At 51.3% G+C, this 16,131-nt stretch overlaps 1 protein-coding gene across 1 annotated transcript; it reads left to right on the top strand.

Annotated features, from left to right (window-relative positions):
- Positions 1-559: 559 nt before the first annotated feature.
- On the top strand, positions 560-15,777 carry FBXO46 (F-box protein 46). Its single transcript, XM_029210369.1, has 2 exons — positions 560-607; positions 11,702-15,777. The coding sequence occupies exon 2, from the start codon at positions 11,780-11,782 to the stop codon at positions 13,595-13,597; it is 1,818 nt and encodes a 605-aa protein (XP_029066202.1). The 5' UTR covers positions 560-607; positions 11,702-11,779; the 3' UTR covers positions 13,598-15,777.
- Positions 15,778-16,131: the final 354 nt, after the last annotated feature.

The following is a 16,131-nucleotide window of genomic DNA, read 5'->3' as shown; positions in this document are numbered from 1 at the left end:
AACAAGATACAAAAAGGTGCCTGTCTTCGTGAATCTTTTAACTATGATATGTACAAATTTCTAGTGCATGGAGCTATCCTCCCTCCTAAAGCTTAAGGCTAATTTCCTTATTTGTAAATTAGGAGGTGGTGGTAAGAAAACCAGGGGGAAAAATGGATGGGAAAGTGTTTGAGAAAGTACAAGGCACTGTTAATTATTATGTTAATCAGTTTAAGTGAATCGGTAAACTTGCTCTTCCCACCTCTCCACCCCTCACAAAAGCTGCCCCTTTGCAGTTTTCTCAACCCCTTTTCCAAGGGCCCCGGGCCAAAATGGAGGAGGTTGCACTCCAACTCCCAGTGCGCCTGGCGGGGGCGCTCTGTGCGCCTGCGCTGTCAGGCCCCCTCTCTACCGCCTGGGAGTTAGAGTCGTTCTTTTCCTCAGCCCGCCCAGTTTGCTTCCTTCCCCACCTCCAAGCTTGACCGTGCTGCCTTCTGGGAGTTGTAGTCCGTGGCCGCCCGGACTCCAATTCCCAGCGGGCTTCGGGGCGGGAACCCGGAAGGGGAGGCTGGAGAGGAGCGAGTGGGGGAAACCCGCGTAGCCGAGGGAGCTGCAGCGCGGGGAGATGGTGAGAACCCCGAGAGGGGGCCGGGGGCGCTCGAGAACCCGGGCGGGGGTTCGGGACCCTGTGGCTAGAGGGAAGAGGCAGGGGCTAAAGAAGGGACTGGGTGAGGGGAGATCGCTTGGGGGAGGGGATTGGGAGAAATGGGAGCCGGAGGGAATAGTAGAAGAATGGGGGCTGGGGATGGGTCTTGAAGGTGGGGAGAGAGTCGAGCTTTGGGATTGATTGTGAGGGAGCTCAGAGCTGGGGAAATGAGTCCCGAGTTGGAGAAGGGGCTGGGCGTCCTGGCAGAGGCCCTGAAGGGGGCAATTTCGAGGGATTTAGCGTAGGGGATGTGGAAAGGCATGGGAGTCAGTGCTAGATGAATGAGGGGGTCTGGAGGCTCCGAGGGAAAGGCCAGCTGTGGATGCTGTGGGTTGGAGCTTCTGGATCGGATTGGGGACAGGATGGCAAGCTGAGATGGTGGAAGAGAGAAATCAGTGATAGAGTGGTGTGTAGGTTAGGATACAGAACTGTGGGTGGAGTGCGGAGCATGAGATGAGGGGCCTGCCTGTAGCGATAGTTTGCTTGGTCCAGCCAGAGACTCCCGATAAACTGGACAGTCACAGAACTGTAGGATAATATGGCCAGCAGGGGCCATAAAGACGACCTTTTGCACTCTCGTTTCTCCAATGGAATTAGAAAAGTGTAGCGGATTATGTGTATGGACATTCCAGCATTCAGATCTTTTCTTCTGCTACTCCTTTGTGACCTGGGCAAGTGTCCCCTCTCTGAAACTCAGTGCCCTTATCTATTGTGGGAACAACATGCCACTGAGAAGAGAGGAGGCTTCCTAAGATCGTCATCCCGGCTCCGGCTCCGGGTAAGTCCTTAGTCTAAGAGCTGTTGGTGGGAAGTTCCCCACCCCAGGAATGTGACTGGGTCACAGGTGCTAGTGGATTCCCTCCTTTTTAGTCCAGCCCCAGGGGCGTTATCTCAAACCCTGGCACTGAGCTGGGCACACCCCAGCTCAGAAACATGCGGGGGCGGGAGGGGGGGGGCTTAGCCACAGTCGATTCCAGCTAACACTTATTGTTTAGGAAGTGCCTGGCCGTGTTCTTAGCTACTTGTATGTGTTAAGTCCTTTAATTCTGACAACACCCCTAAGTTGTAGGTTCTGTTGTTTTCTCCATTCTACAGAAAGGAAGCAGAGGCACAGAGAGGTTCAGCAACTTTCCCAAGGTCATCCAGCATTAAACGATAGACTCAGGATTCCAACCTAGACATCCTGGCTCAGAATCTGTGCTCTCCCCACTGTAATTTAGTCCCCTCTCCTTGTACTGACGTACGATGTCATGAGTAGGGCAGAGACTTGAGAACTGAAGCAGTCCTCAGTTTGAATTTTAGTTCTGCCATTTACTTGCTGTGTGACCTTGGGCAAGTCTTTTGGCCTCTCCTCAATTATAAAATGGGATCAGAACCCCTAGGAAGGTTAGAGGGTTTGGGCAGGTAAGCACGTGAAGTGCTTGGAGTAAGTGCTTTATACACCTGAGTTGTCGTTTTTTTGGAATGGGAATGGGAAACACAGACCTGAGAGAGGGCAGTAGAGAAGGACCAGTGAGGGAGACATCAGCCAGGCTGCCTTTCCTTTCTCTCCCAGGTTCCTCCCATATCCTGACTCTTGTAGTTACCCACCCTCTACCCCTGGGCACCCAAGCCCAAGGGTGACTCCTCGAGGGGGTGCTCAGAAAGTCAGTCTGTCCCCATTCCCATTCCTAGCCCCAGCCAAATATAAATATTTCACTTGCCAATGCCCAGCCTGGCCCAACTCCAGGTATTTCTGTGAATATGAAATATTTCTAACAACTGTGTGCTTTTTTCTCCCAACTTTTTGGTCATTAGGACCTCACTGGGCAGTTTGGCAACTTTGTCAGTCATTTTGAAACAGTTTGGTTCATTTGTCTTGAGGCTTCCGGAGTTTATCCCATAAATTTTCTGACCCTGATAGGAAAGCTTATGGTTAATAGCATCAGCGTCAGATAGGACCACGTTCCTGTCCCGCACCTCTGCTGCTGTGTGTCCTTGGCCAAGTTGCTTTCCCCCTCTGGGCCTCAGTTTTCTCATATGTAAAATGGGGCCACATTCCAGCCGTGAGGCTCTTGTAAGCAGTTGATGAGGTCACATGTATAAAACGCCTAGTGCATATTAAGCTCTTAATAAGTGTGAAGTATTTTGATTAATTTTATTCTTTCAAGAAAAATTTATTGAACATGTGCTCCGGAACCAGAACACCCAGATTTGAATCCTGGCTCCATCACCCACCAGCTATGTGACTTTGGACAAGTCACTTAACCCCTCTGGACCTCAGTTTCCTCTTCTGGAAAATGGGGGTTCATCCCTTGAGTAGTCCACCATGTTGATAGAGCACCTACTATGTGCCAGGGCCTGTACCAGGTACATTTTTGTCTCCAGGTCTCCTGTTAGTTTGGGGAAAAGTTGCCAACCTCTTACTCTTCCCTGTACCAGTTTGTCACATCTGGGTGCCCTGGGGTGATGTGACACCTTTTTCCCCCTTTATTTGTTTCTCTTAGAAAATGTTTCTCCTTTCCAAGTTATTTTGCCTTTTCTTCAGATCTTAAGTGTGTTTTCAGCCTGTGCTTATCTGAAGCTTACTCATACAAAATGATTTTTTTTTTATCATTGAGAATGGTATATATCTAGCGGCTCTGGTAAAGCTGCGTTATTCCTAAAAGCACAGGTTTTCTCAAAGACTTGGCTTGTCACCTGCTCCTGACGCCTCAGTTAAGATCATAACCCCCGCTTTACACTCCTCATCCCTCTCACTTGGTATATTTGTTTCCCTGTAGCACCTTGAAAATTACTATCTATTCCTTGTGCCCTCTCCAATCCATAAGGACAAAGAATTCTGTCTCCTGTGCCCTGCATGTCCCCGATGCCTGGAACAGTGTCTGGCACCCAGTAGCTGCTCTGTAAATTCTGTGTAATTACTAGGTGAGACCCAATACCCAACAGTAAGAAAGGCATGGCCATATTTTGATTATTGTGGGGGACAAGGATCGGTTTCATTTCAGAGTGTGAAATAAAGAGAGATGTCTTTGGCTACATCAGTGATAACCCTTCAGCAGTCTCACTTTTTTTTTTTTTTTTTGGCTGCACTGTGCAGCTTGCGGGATCTTAGTTCCCTGACCAGGGATTGAACCTGTGTCCCGTGCAGTGGAAGCGGGGAGTCCTAACCACTGGACTGCCAGGGAATTCTCTGTCTCACCTTTTCTTAATAATCCTGGTGCCTTTGTATTGAACCTCTCCTTGGTGCCTCGCTGGCAGTGAGCGCTCTACTGGGTTGATCTCAGTGAATCAGTAGCCAACCCATGGGTGGGTACTGTGATTATCTGTATTTTTCAGTGGGGGAAACCAAGGCACAGAAGCATAAAAACCCGGCCTACGGTCACACCCCTAGAAGTGGGAAAGCTGGGGTGCTCGGAGGCCCTGTCTGGATTCTGTCTGCACCCTGGATCTCTAGATCCTGAGGATTCGGGTGATTCCTACCATCAGCTGTTAGTCAGAAAGGGAAACTTGAGAGGGGGAGAGAGACCAGCAGACCCTGAGTCCAAAAAGCCAATAACGGGACATGGATGGATCAGGGTTGTGGACAAAGTAGTAGTGGGGGTGACGGGGTAGAGACAGTGGAGGATAGAAAGAGCAGGGCCAGGAGCAGAGCCCCGGGGTCCTGCCACCGATGCCTGTTTGGCAGTGGGCAATTGCGTTCCCTGGGCACCACTCTGTGCCCAGTCCTGTGCTGGCACGACCCTGACCTCCTGGACCATGGGATGGAGGTACCCCAAGGTGGGGGGAGGGGGTATCCCCTGACTCAGCGTGGGGGAGTCAGGCATCTGCTTTTTATCCTTTCCTTCCTTCTTTGGCTTATTCTGTGGTTGCTACTGTTTCCAGCTTCTCAAGTCGCAGGCTCAGCTTGTTAACTGTCAGCCTTTCTCCTTTCTCTGTGCATTGCCAGAAGCAGGTTCTCCCTCCACATGCTGCACAGCTGTCCTCCTTGGAGCTCCCTTTACCTTCATCTGGGGATTCCTTCCTTTTGCCTTTTTCTGGGCTAGATCTTATTTCTTTGATCTGATAGCTTCCTTTTTCTTGGTTTATTCCTTCCTGTGGTGAAGCAAATCCTCCAGTAGCTTTCTGAGAAACGGCTCCTGGGCATGTTTTGTTTGTTTGTTCATTTTGTTTTGCCAACTTGCACCTCTCATGGAAGAATGTTAAACAGGGGGGTGCTGTGGTCTGATTTGTGTTTGGAAAGCTCTCTCTGGCTACCATGGAAAGGATGGAGCCGGAAATGCTAAACCAGGCCAGGGAGCCACGTGCGGAGGCTGGAGCAGCTGTACCTTTGAGAAGAGGTCCCAGCCTTCCAGAAATCCAGAGGATGAAGGGGAGAGAGGCCCTCACCCAGGTCATTGTCATTCAGCAAGGGCAGGTGACAGGTGCTGCCAGAGGAGGCCTGAGGAGGAAGAGATCCTGTGTAGCCTAGGATGGCACCAGCACAGCTCCTGGAGGAGGTGGCATCCTACCTTGGTCCTGGGAGCAGGATTTCCACCGGTGGACTCGGCTGGACCAGCTAGTTTTTCACAACAGGTCCCCAGTAGCAACTGTGCAGAAGGCAGACAGTACGGCAGTGTTAGGGGTTTGTTCAAACAAATGTGCACTGCACACCTGTGATGTGCTTGGGCGTTGCTTCTCACACTTAATTGTGCTTGCAATCCCCCAGAGAGCTTGTTGAAGTGCACATTCTGATTCAGTGGGTGTAGGGCAGAGCCCAAGACTGCATTTCTAACACACTCCCAGAGGCTGCCGCTCTGGGGACCACACTAATAGTAGCCAACCGCTTGGCGCTGTTCTAAACGCTGGCGACACAGCAGTGAAAAAAAACTAGGCAAAAGTATCAGCCTTGGGGGAGCTTTCATTTTAGTGAGGGGAGCGGACAATAAACTTTATAAAGTTTATAGTGTATTAGATAGTAACACATGCTAAGGAGAAAAGTAAATCAGGGAAGGAGAGTGTATATGCCTGTCTGTGGCAGGGGCTGCAGTTTTCAATCAAGGAGGGTCTTGTGAACAATAAGGTCCTACTGTAGAGCACAGGGAACTCTATTCAATATCCTGTGATCAACCATAATGGAAAAGAATATGAAAAAAGAATATGTATATATGTATAACTGGATCACTTTGCTGTACAGTAGAAATTAACACAACATTGTAAATCAACTATACTTCAATAAAATAAGGTAAAAAAAAAAAAAAAGGAAGGTCCCATGAAGGTGATCTGAGGAGGGGGTGAGCCCTGTGAATACCTGGGGAAGAGTATTCTAGGCATAGGGAACAGAGAGTGCAAAGGCCTTGTGGACTGAACAAGATGATCCAGGAACAAGATGATCCAGGAAAAGTGCTCCGTATACTCAGTGAATGAGCTGCTTGCACTCTGGAGTCAGCCAGACTCTTGGAGTCAGAGCTCAGCCACAGAGCTGCATCCGACAGCAATTACTTAGCCCTTCTGTGCCTCCACTTCCTAATCCCTGAAACGAGATGAAAAATAGTAAGATGATGTGAGAATTAAATGAGTTAATATTTGTAAAGTACTCACAGCAAAGCCTGGCTCACGGTGAGTGCTCCAGTGTTAACTGCTGTTGTGATCATTTGCTCTGTAATATATTCATGTTGGCCATGATTGTTTATTTGGATGTCTGCCCCCTTTCCCATGAGCTCTTTCTGGTGAACTCAGTGTCATCTCTGTATCCCCAGCATCCAACCCAGGGCCAGCACACGGGAGGACCTCTGAATGTCAGATGAGGGATATAAAACTGGATTCTCTAATTGTCGGGGGCATTCCAGCAAGGGTGCTGGTTGTGGGGTTCAGGTCCTTACTGATTTTATCTTTTCAACCAATGTCTTATGGAGAGATATATTAAGGTGTCCCATTACATTTGTGGATTTGCCAAACTGTGTGTCATTCTGTTGTTTTTTGCTTTGTATATTTTGAGGCCATAGTATTAGGAGCACGTATGTTGAGAACTTTTGTGTATAATGGGTCAGTTTGTTTTGTCACCATCTTTGTCCCTGATAATACCTTTTGCTTTTGTCAGTTGTTACTGTTTTTTTAAACAGCAATGTCACTCCTCTCCTTGACTCTTGGTTCATACTTGCCTGGTCCGTCTTTTCCCATCTTTTTATTTTCAGTCTTTCTGGCTTCTGATGTTTTACAATAAATGGAGCTTCACGGAGCATTCTCTAAAAGCTGTCTTAGCGTAGGGCTTTGTGCTGGGCTCAGTGTGTGGAAGTTAGAAAATTCTGCCCCAGTGACCTCGGACACAGATAGAATACTTGGGTGTGAAACAGAATTTACACTGTCAGGCTTCATGGGGTTTACGACATGGAGCCTCTGGAAAAGGAGCTTTGATCCATTCAGTCCCATGCTGGGCAGTGTTGCTGGGGTCACCATGATGAGCATGATACCTCTGACCCTTCCTCCCTCCTCTCCTCCCGGGGGTTCACTCTCCAGTGGAGGAGACAGATCCATCTCTAGACAGTGATGACTCAAGAGTGGGCAGGGCTGGGACTTGGGAACCCAGAGGTCCCCCTCTGGGCAGTTGGGAGGTTTCCAGGAAGGGAGCTCGGGGAAGGCCTCTCTGTTAAAGATACAGGCCCATTAAAGTTACATGTGAGCAAAGACCCAAATGATAGAAGGGATTGAACCATGTGGAGATCTGGGGGCAAAGCATTCCAGTCAGAGGAAACAGCAGATGCGAAGACCATGGAAGGAAAGAGCTTGGTGACTCTGAGAAATACATAGCAAGGAGGCCAGTGTGGGAGCCCAGAGGTGGAGCCTGACCCAGCCTGGGAGGTTAGCTTCCTGGAGCAGGGGATGGCTGAGCTGAGACCCCAGAGAATATATAATTAAACAATAGAGCGCAGCAATCTAGAATCAGATTCCCTGGGTTCATACCCCTACTCGAAGTCACACCAGTTATGTGTGACCTTGGGCTAGTAAGGCAACCTGTCCTGCCTCAATTTCTTCATCTATACAATGGAGATAACAGCTCCTATCGAGGATCAGACAGGGCCCCAGTATCCTAACTACTCCGTATGCCAGATCAGGTGCTTACCTGGGTCCACTGGGGGTGTGGAAGAGTGGGGAAGGACGAGGCTGGACCAGTGGGGTATCTGGGCTTTTTCCCAAGGGCACTGGGGAGTTATGGTAGGTTCTGAGAAGGGTAGGGACAAGGTCAGGTTTATACTTTTAGAAGACCCTTCTGGCTCTGATGTGTGGGATGGTTGGTAGCAGGCAGGGTGGTGGGGATGGACAGATGCCTGCAGTGGGGCCACCTTTGAGTGTCTCTTGAGTCCGCCTGGCACTGAAAGGATCTAGGCCAGTGCTGTTCAAGAGAAATATAAAGTGAGCCTTACGTGCAATTTAAAATCTTCGAGTAGCCACATTTAAAAAGTCAAAAGAAGGAGATGAAGTTAATTTTAAGTATTCTAACTCAATTATATCCTAAATAGTATCATTTTAACAGGTAATCAATACTAAAAAAACATTATTGAGGTATTTCATAGTCTTTTATTGTACCAACTCAGAGTCAGATTTGCGGCGCCTGGTTGGAAGGGCTGGGCTGAGAGGTCCTTTTGGCCACAAGGCCTGAGCCTTGAATGCCAGGCCCAGAGGCTTAGACTCAGTGCCGCGGGAGCCATCGCAGGGTTCTGCCCATTTGTTTTTCAGGGTTAGGTGATCCCGCTGCCCAGTTTCCCCCGCAGGAAATCTAGCCCCCCAGGGCTCCCTACCAAAGCTAGGCACTTTTAGACCCCCTTCCTTCCGCCCTGGAGTCTCAATCCCTAAACTGCTTGGGGCTTTAAATCTCAACTGTCAATCAAGGCTCCTGTTTAGAGGAAACGTCGTAATAAACCTCTCCTCGAATGCCGTGGCCTCGGTCCTGGCCTTGTCCCGCCGTTTAGCAGAAAGTTGGGAGTTGTTCCACGCTCTCTTGCACTCGGCTGTTTCCACACCCCCCTTCGTCACCTCTCGCCTACTCCTCCCTCTTCGAAGTTGGGCCCCTTCGCCAAGGCCTTCCTTATATGGGCATGGCCCCGAACGGCCGCCGCTCATTGGCTGGGGGCCTCACGCGCGCGTCTGTAAACAAAGAGGCGGAGGGAAACTAGTCGGGTGCCCGCCCGCGCAACAGCCGGAGGGAAGGAGCGAGGGGGCGGGCCCTCTTCCCACTCGTGCGCACGCGTGTGTGCAGCCAATTTCTCCCGCTGTAGGGGGCGTGGCTCGCCGGTGGGGGCGCTTTGGGGGCGGGTCTCGGTTTCGAGGGTAGCCCCAGGGGTTGGCGGATTCCGGGGAGGCTATATTTGGGGGCTTGGGGATATTCTTGCGTGCGTGTGGGGATACTTTGGGGTTCCCTTGAGTTTAGGGGGCACCTTGGGATTCTGGTTTCCGTTCTGTTGTAGTGTGGAAGGTTCGGTTGTGTTGTAGGGGATCTCTCGTGATTGGGGTGTTTGGTGGGTATAGGATTTGGGGAGCCACGGAGAGACTGAGAAGCAAAGAAAAGAGTCCAAGAGTACCAATTCTGGACCCAGAATGCGTGGGCTTTGGGCTCTCCCGACTTCCTACCTGATTGTCTCCGGACACGGGATTTAACCTTTCTGTGCCTCATCTGGAAACAGGGACTGATAACACTACCTGCTTCCTAGGGACGGGGGAGGATTAGCAGGAGTTGTTAGAACAGTACCCAGTAAAACTGCCAGCGAGCGTGACATAAGCTCATGTCTGCTTATTAACATTTTGTAAGGTTTCTTTGGGAGTATTTTGGAGGTTCTTTTGGCTTCTGAGAAATATCTGGTTTGGGATTAGTTATATGTGTTACGGAGATTTTATGCTTTAGTGAGTTGTTTTGCGGTTGGGGGGCTTCTGTGGAATTAGGGAATACATGTGGAGGTTTAGAAAGAGTTTGAGGTGAGTATAGGATTTCAGGAAACTGGTCTTTTAGGTCATCTGTGAGGTTGGGAAATTGCTGTGTGTGTTCGAGTTCTTGGTTAGGCATGGGAATCTGTGAGGGGTTCGTTGAGATTGAGGCTTTCTGTGCTGGAGGGGATATTTTTAGGTTTGGAAGTTTAAAGCAGGATTTGAGGGGGTCTGGATATGTTACGTCAGGATTCATTTGCATCTATAGAGAATGAATGGCCTTTGATGTGGTAGCTTCTATTCCTGGACACTTTAGATGTGTTGGTGGTTGGTAAACTTAGCCTTCTGTAGGTTTTAGGGGCTGTGTGGCATTTTTGTTGTTGTTGTTTTAAGCAAGAAACTGGCATTTCGGCAGGGGCTGTAAGTATTGGGGTAGGTGGGATTGGGGATTATGGGGGGCAAGGATTTTTAGGATTAGGACTTTCTGTTTCTGGGGTCTGTGGATGTTTGGAGGCTGTCTAGATCTTGAATGGTGTCTACAGGGTTATGAAGTAAATGGTGATTTAGTGGTGTCTGTGGTATTGCCTGAATTTAGAGGGACCATATATACTGCAGAGGTCAGCAAACTTTTTCCATAAAGGGCCAGATAATGAGTATTTTAGGCTTTGCAGGCCATATGTTCTCTGTTGCCACTACTTAACTCTGCCATGATAGCATGAAAGCAATCATAAACAAGTGAACATGTTTCAATAAAACTTTTATTTGCAGAGGCAGGCAGTGGGCCACATTTGGCCTGTGGCTCAAAATAGTCTGACCAGGAGTCAGCAAACTACTTTTACCAGTCTGTAAGCATGTGGAAGTTTTGATGTTTGAAGGGTATTTTGTTGTTTTTGTTTTTGTTTGTTTTGTTTTTTTATTTTTTATTTTTGGCTGCATTGGGTCTTCGTTGCTGTACGTGGGCTTTCTCTAGTTGCGGCGAGCGGGGGCTACTCTTCATTGCAGTGCGCGGGCTTCTCGTTGTGGTGGCTTGTCTTGTTGCAGAGCACAGGCTCTAGGCGCGCGGGGTCAGTAGTTGTGGCACGCAGGCTCAGTAGTTGTGGCGCACGGGCTTAGTTGCTCCACGGCATGTAGGATCTTCCCAGACCAGGGATCGAACCCGTGTCCCCTGCATTGGCAGGCGGATTCTTAACCACTGGGCCACCAGGGAAGCCCTGAAGGGTATTTTGGTTTCAAGACGTCTGGAGGGAAATGGGCCAGGGAAGGATTGAGACTGAGGGATTGAGACTGTTGGTCCTGCAGTGGAACGTGGTCGTGTCAGAGTCATTAGCAAAATTGCTTCCAGATTAGGTCAAGCACACAAAGTCATTGCAAAATAAAACGGTCACTATTGCAAGCCCTAAATTGAAAAGTCTGGAAAACAAGTTTGAGGGCCTGGTGTTAACACTATGTAAGCCTTCCCCACTCTGAGCCTCAAACTCAGCAAGTTGTGAGCAACTTGAGGAAACTAGACTAGAAGGGCCTTCTCGTCCCAAGGGTCTGCGTTTGTGCTTAAGGGAATTACCTGCACAGTCTTGGTGCAAGTGTGTGCATTTTTCTGGGTGACGATACACAGCTTTAAGGGATCCTTCAAGAGCCTCACGACCCGAGCAAAGTGAGGAGCTGAATTCTTAAGGACCTCTCTGTCTCCGACCTCTGATTTTCTTCCCCTGCCCAGCCTACCTTGTTGCTTCCTCTGGGCTCAAGCCGCAGTAGCTGTGGGCAGGGCTGGGAATTCTTGTGTTTTCAGGAAGTTGTTACTAGGTGAGCAAATAGAAAAAGGAGGAGCTGTCAGTTGGTACTTTCATTTCTGTTTATAAAGTTATGGCAGCAGGAGACCTCTGGATCGTGAGTGAAACCAGTCAGGCTGTGAGGCAGCGGAGGGTTGGAGCAAACTACCAGCTCCGGTCACACTCTGAGTTTTACAGGAGCAGGTCCTATCCCGTCTGCAGCCTTCCACTTGCTCACCTGTGCCAGGGGGGCGGGAACAGGATCTCAGTGGTCTAGTTTGGTCTGTCCCCTCAGGTCAGGAGATGTTGAGGTCAGTGGGGTACTGGGAGGGCAGGCCGTTCCCCAGCTCCCCAGCCTCCTCTTCCCTGTCTCCAGGTGGCCTGTGGAGCCCCCCACCGCCATTCAGGTCCTGAGATGTGGTGAACCCCCGCCTGTCTGCCACCATTCCCCAGAATGGACCGAGGGGGCCTCCTTCCCTTCCAGCTGTGGTGCCCCCGGCCCTTTGGCACCTACTCCCAGAACCAGCCGCGCCCGCCTTCCGCAGCCCTCAAGCCGTCAGCCTGCCCTGAGCCAGGTGGGGGGGCGGAGCCAGACCATGGCCCGGCCCACTCAGAAAACACACCCCCAGCCTTGGCCACGGAGGCTCCTGCCTCCCAGCCTGCCCCGCTCCTTTCAGCAGCCGCTGCCGGCGACGAGGGTCGAGTCCTGCTGGACACGTGGTATGTTATCAAGCCCGGGAATACAAAGGAGAAGGTGGCCTTCTTTGTGGCCCACCAGTGCGGTGGAGGCAGCCGGGCCAGCTCCATGAAGGTCAAGGGGCACTGGGGCAGTGACAGCTCCAAGGCCAAGCGGAGGAGGCGCTGTCTTGAGCCTACGAAGGCTCCTCCGGACCCAGGGGGACAAGACGGGCCCCCTGCTGCTGAGGGGGTCCCAGCCTCAGCCAGTGAGGATGTGGACCTGCTCTCTGTGGCCGAGATGGTGGCCCTGGTGGAACAGCGGGCCGCCCTGGCCCTGCAGAGCTACCCGCGCCCGAGCACCCCAGCGCCTGTGGTCTATGTGTCGGCCGAACAGGGTGGGCCTGCCAAGGGGCTGGGGTCCGAACGGCGGTCTGGTGGCGGGGACTGCAGCCGTGTGGCGGAGGCCGTGGCCCACTTCGAGGCTCAGCGGGACAACCCTCCAGCCAAAGGCCTCCGCAAGGAGGAGCGGCCCGGGCCAGGCCCTGGGGAGGTGCGCATCGCCTTCCGGATCTCCAATGGCCGAGAGCCCCGTGCACCGGATGGCAGCTTGCCCAACGGGAGCGGGGGCCGGCCGGGTTGCGCCTACCCTGGCAGCCCGGGTCCTGGGGCCCGGGCCAAGGACAAGATCACCTGCGACCTGTACCAGCTCATCAGCCCCTCTCGGGATGCCCTCCCCAGCAATGTGGAGTTTCTGCTGGCTAGGGCGGATGAAGCCAGCGAGGGTGAGACCCCAGCCCCTGCCAGGCCCGAGGACACTCCCCCGGCCCCCCCTCCACCCCCTGCCCGGGACTGTGGCGCGTCAGGCTTCCATGTGGATGTGGTGGTGACGGGGGTGGTGGATGAGTGCATCTTCTTCGGCAAAGATGGCACCAAAAACGTGAAGGAGGAGACGGTGTGCCTGACCGTCAGCCCCGAGGAGCCACCCCCGCCTGGCCAGCTCTTCTTCCTCCAGCCCCGGGGACCTGATGGGCCCCCCGAGCCACCGCCAACTGACTCGCCCGCCACTGCACCCGGCCCGGACGATGCTGAGGGGACGGTGGACACCTCCCTGTGCCGCCTGTACCGGCACGTGTCGCACGACTTCCTGGAAATCCGCTTCAAGATCCAGCGGTTGCTGGAGCCGCGACAGTACATGCTGCTGCTGCCTGAGCACGTGCTGGTCAAGATCTTCAGCTTCCTGCCCACGCGCGCCCTGGCGGCCCTCAAGTGCACCTGCCACCACTTCAAGGGCATCATTGAGGCTTTTGGCGTGCGGGCCACAGACTCGCGCTGGAGCCGCGACCCGCTCTACCGCGATGACCCTTGCAAGCAGTGCCGCAAGAGATACGAGAAGGGCGATGTGTCGCTCTGCCGCTGGCACCCCAAGCCCTACCACCACGACCTGCCTTATGGACGTTCCTACTGGATGTGCTGCCGCCGAGCCGATCGCGAGACGCCCGGCTGCCGCCTGGGTCTGCACGATAACAACTGGGTGTTGCCCTGCAATGGGCCAGGCGGTGGGGGCGGCCGGGCTGGCCGGGAGGAGGGGAGGTGAAGCCGGGGGAGGGGGGGGGAAGAGCCCACCATGCCCACCCCCACCCCCTCCCCCTGGGAGCCGAGGGTCAGGACTGGGTCACCAGCCCATACCCTCAGCCCAGGCAGCATTGATCCCCCTCCAGAACTGCGATGGTGTTCAGGGGGATGACCCAAGAAAGCACTCTGATTGACCCCTACTGGTTTTCTACTCTTCAGACCCTCAAGCAGGGTGTTTTTTTATCAGCATCTCAATTTCTTCTACATTCAGCCCCAGCGCCCTCCCTGCCACTCTTCATACCCCAGGGACCTACAAGCAGGGAGAAGACGGCAGCTAATTTTGGTACTACTTAAGGGTTCCCCCATTCTGGCCCCCTTCCGTTCCCTCCCCTCGGTTCTTTCCCTCTGGAGCTGTTTTTTTTTCCCCAGGAGGCTGCAGCACCCAGGGTTGGTACCCTTCCTAACCTACTACACCAGGGCTCACCTCCTCTTTAGGAACTGGGGCCATTAGATCAAAGATCACATTTGGCAGTTTTCATGGCCACCTGCCATTTCCCCATTAAAACAATAAAAATCAGTTTTCTCCTTAACCTCAAGCTACCAGTCTCTCTACTTCCCCTAAAGGGGAAGAGGAGAAAAAAGTTGAAGTGTAAAAATTCTCCTCCTCCCAATATTTAAGCTATTGCCATGACTCTCCCCCCTCCCCCCCTGCAAAAAAGCTGTGAAGCCCTTTGCCTCGCTCTGGACAGCGTCGGGGGCCGGTGGGCAGGGACTGTGGCTTTGAATTTCTGGGTTGTTTTTCCTTCTACTCTGGGTACTTGTTCAGGTGTTGGGGTCTCTCCACCCCCCATCCACATGTGTTTCTTTAGAAGCCTTTGGTCAACCAAGACCTTGACCTTCAGGCAGTTTGATCTGGAGTATTTTTGTTTGTTCTGTTTGAGATGTGTTTTTGTTGTTTTTTTGTTGTTTTGTCTTGGTTTTGGTTTTTCATCCTTGTGGTTCTGGAAAGCTTCTAATGTGTGGCATCTGACCGATTTTGAATTGGTCCTTTCTATAAAATCAGTATTTATAAGGCTGGGCCCAGACTGGTTTGTGTGTTGTTCAGGGAAGGGGTTTGGGAGAGAAGGGAGTCATGGGCCAGTGCGTGGTGAAATGGAAAAAGTTGAGAGAAGAATGCTTAGCCGAGTCCCTTAGCCTGAGATTATTTTTGACTCTTCATCTGTGTCCTTTTGGATTCGAAAACCTCAAAATAGTAGACGCTCAAACAAGGTAGTTTTTATTTCTTTAGAAACCCAGCGTTTGGCAGGTATGGTGGACCTGAATTCATCTGGAACCCAGGCTCCTTCTAGCCCACTATTCCATTATTCTTTGGCTGCGGCCCTCATCCTCATGGTCCAAGATGGCTGCTGGAACTCCACCCATCACCATTTTGCAGGAAAGGAAGTCTCTTGCCTCCCAGAAGTACCACAGTGTACTTCTGTGCGCATCTTACTGGTCAGAACTTTAGCCACGTGGAAGGGCTGCAGAGGAGACTAGGAAATGCAATCCTTTAGTTGGATGCATTATGCCCAACAAAAAACTCTTGCTAAAGAACCCTGTAATTAAAGCTTTAAAATATTCAGATAATTATTTACTAAAAGAAGAAGGAAAAATGGATATTGAGCGGTGGCTAACAGTCTCTGACATTCTTATCAAGGAATCAAAATTTCCAGAGACTAGGCTATATCATAGCAGTTATTTAATACTTAGATTTTAGAATCAAAGAAACCTGGGTTTGAATCTTGGCTTGGTTTTGTGGGATTTTTGGTTTCCTATAGCAGGAAGGCCAGATTATTTGGACTCTCCTGCTGAAAACCAGAAGTAAAAAAAATCTGAAAAGCATCAAATATTCAATAAAATACAGTTAAGGATATACTAAGCCAAAAATTTAAGGGAAAGGCCCATGGGGCCCTGAAGCCACTTTTGCTCTGAGGGTATTTGCTGATGTGAACAAACTTGGATTTCCTATTTGTAGCCTTATTGGGACAAGCAGGCAGAAGTCAAGGTCAAAGCCTGTCCAAGGTGAATCTAATAGGAGGTGGGATCCGACCGAACTACAAGCTCAGGTAAGGCTGACCCAGAACACTGCAGAGAAGATGTTTTAGGTGCTGAGGGAGGGACTTTCCTGGTGGTGCAGTGGTTAAGAATCCTTTGCCTGCCAACGCAGGGGACATGGGTTCAAGCCCTGATCTGGGAAGATCCCACATGCCATGGAGCAACTAAGCCTGTGCCAGCTACTGAGCCTGCGCTCTAGAGCCCGCGTGCCACAACTACTGAAGCCTGCGCGCCTAGAGCCCGTGCTCTGCGACGAGAGAAGCCACTGCAATGAGAAGCCCGCGCACCGCAACGAAGAGTAGCCCTCGCTTGCTGCAACTAGAGAAAGCCCGCACGCAGTAACGAAGACCCAACGCAGCCAAAAATAAAATAAATAAATAAATTTTTAAAAAGATTTATTGAACTAAAGCTAGGTCTGAAGTAGCACAGAGACCAAAAAAAGAAAGAAAATAGGAAGCAAGG

Source organism: Monodon monoceros, unplaced genomic scaffold, assembly GCF_005190385.1.
Source record: "Monodon monoceros isolate NGI ecotype Baffin Bay Population unplaced genomic scaffold, NGI_Narwhal_1 Super_Scaffold_10, whole genome shotgun sequence".
In the NCBI taxonomy this organism is placed as follows: domain Eukaryota; kingdom Metazoa; phylum Chordata; class Mammalia; order Artiodactyla; family Monodontidae; genus Monodon; species Monodon monoceros.
Note: the sequence above shows the minus strand (reverse complement) of the source record. Positions and strands in the feature narration are given on the sequence as shown.

Coding starts and splice junctions, on each gene's coding strand:
- FBXO46 (XM_029210369.1), top strand. CDS start 11,780: ATGGACCGAGGGGGCCTCCTTCCCTTCCAGCTGTGGTGCCCCCGGCCC.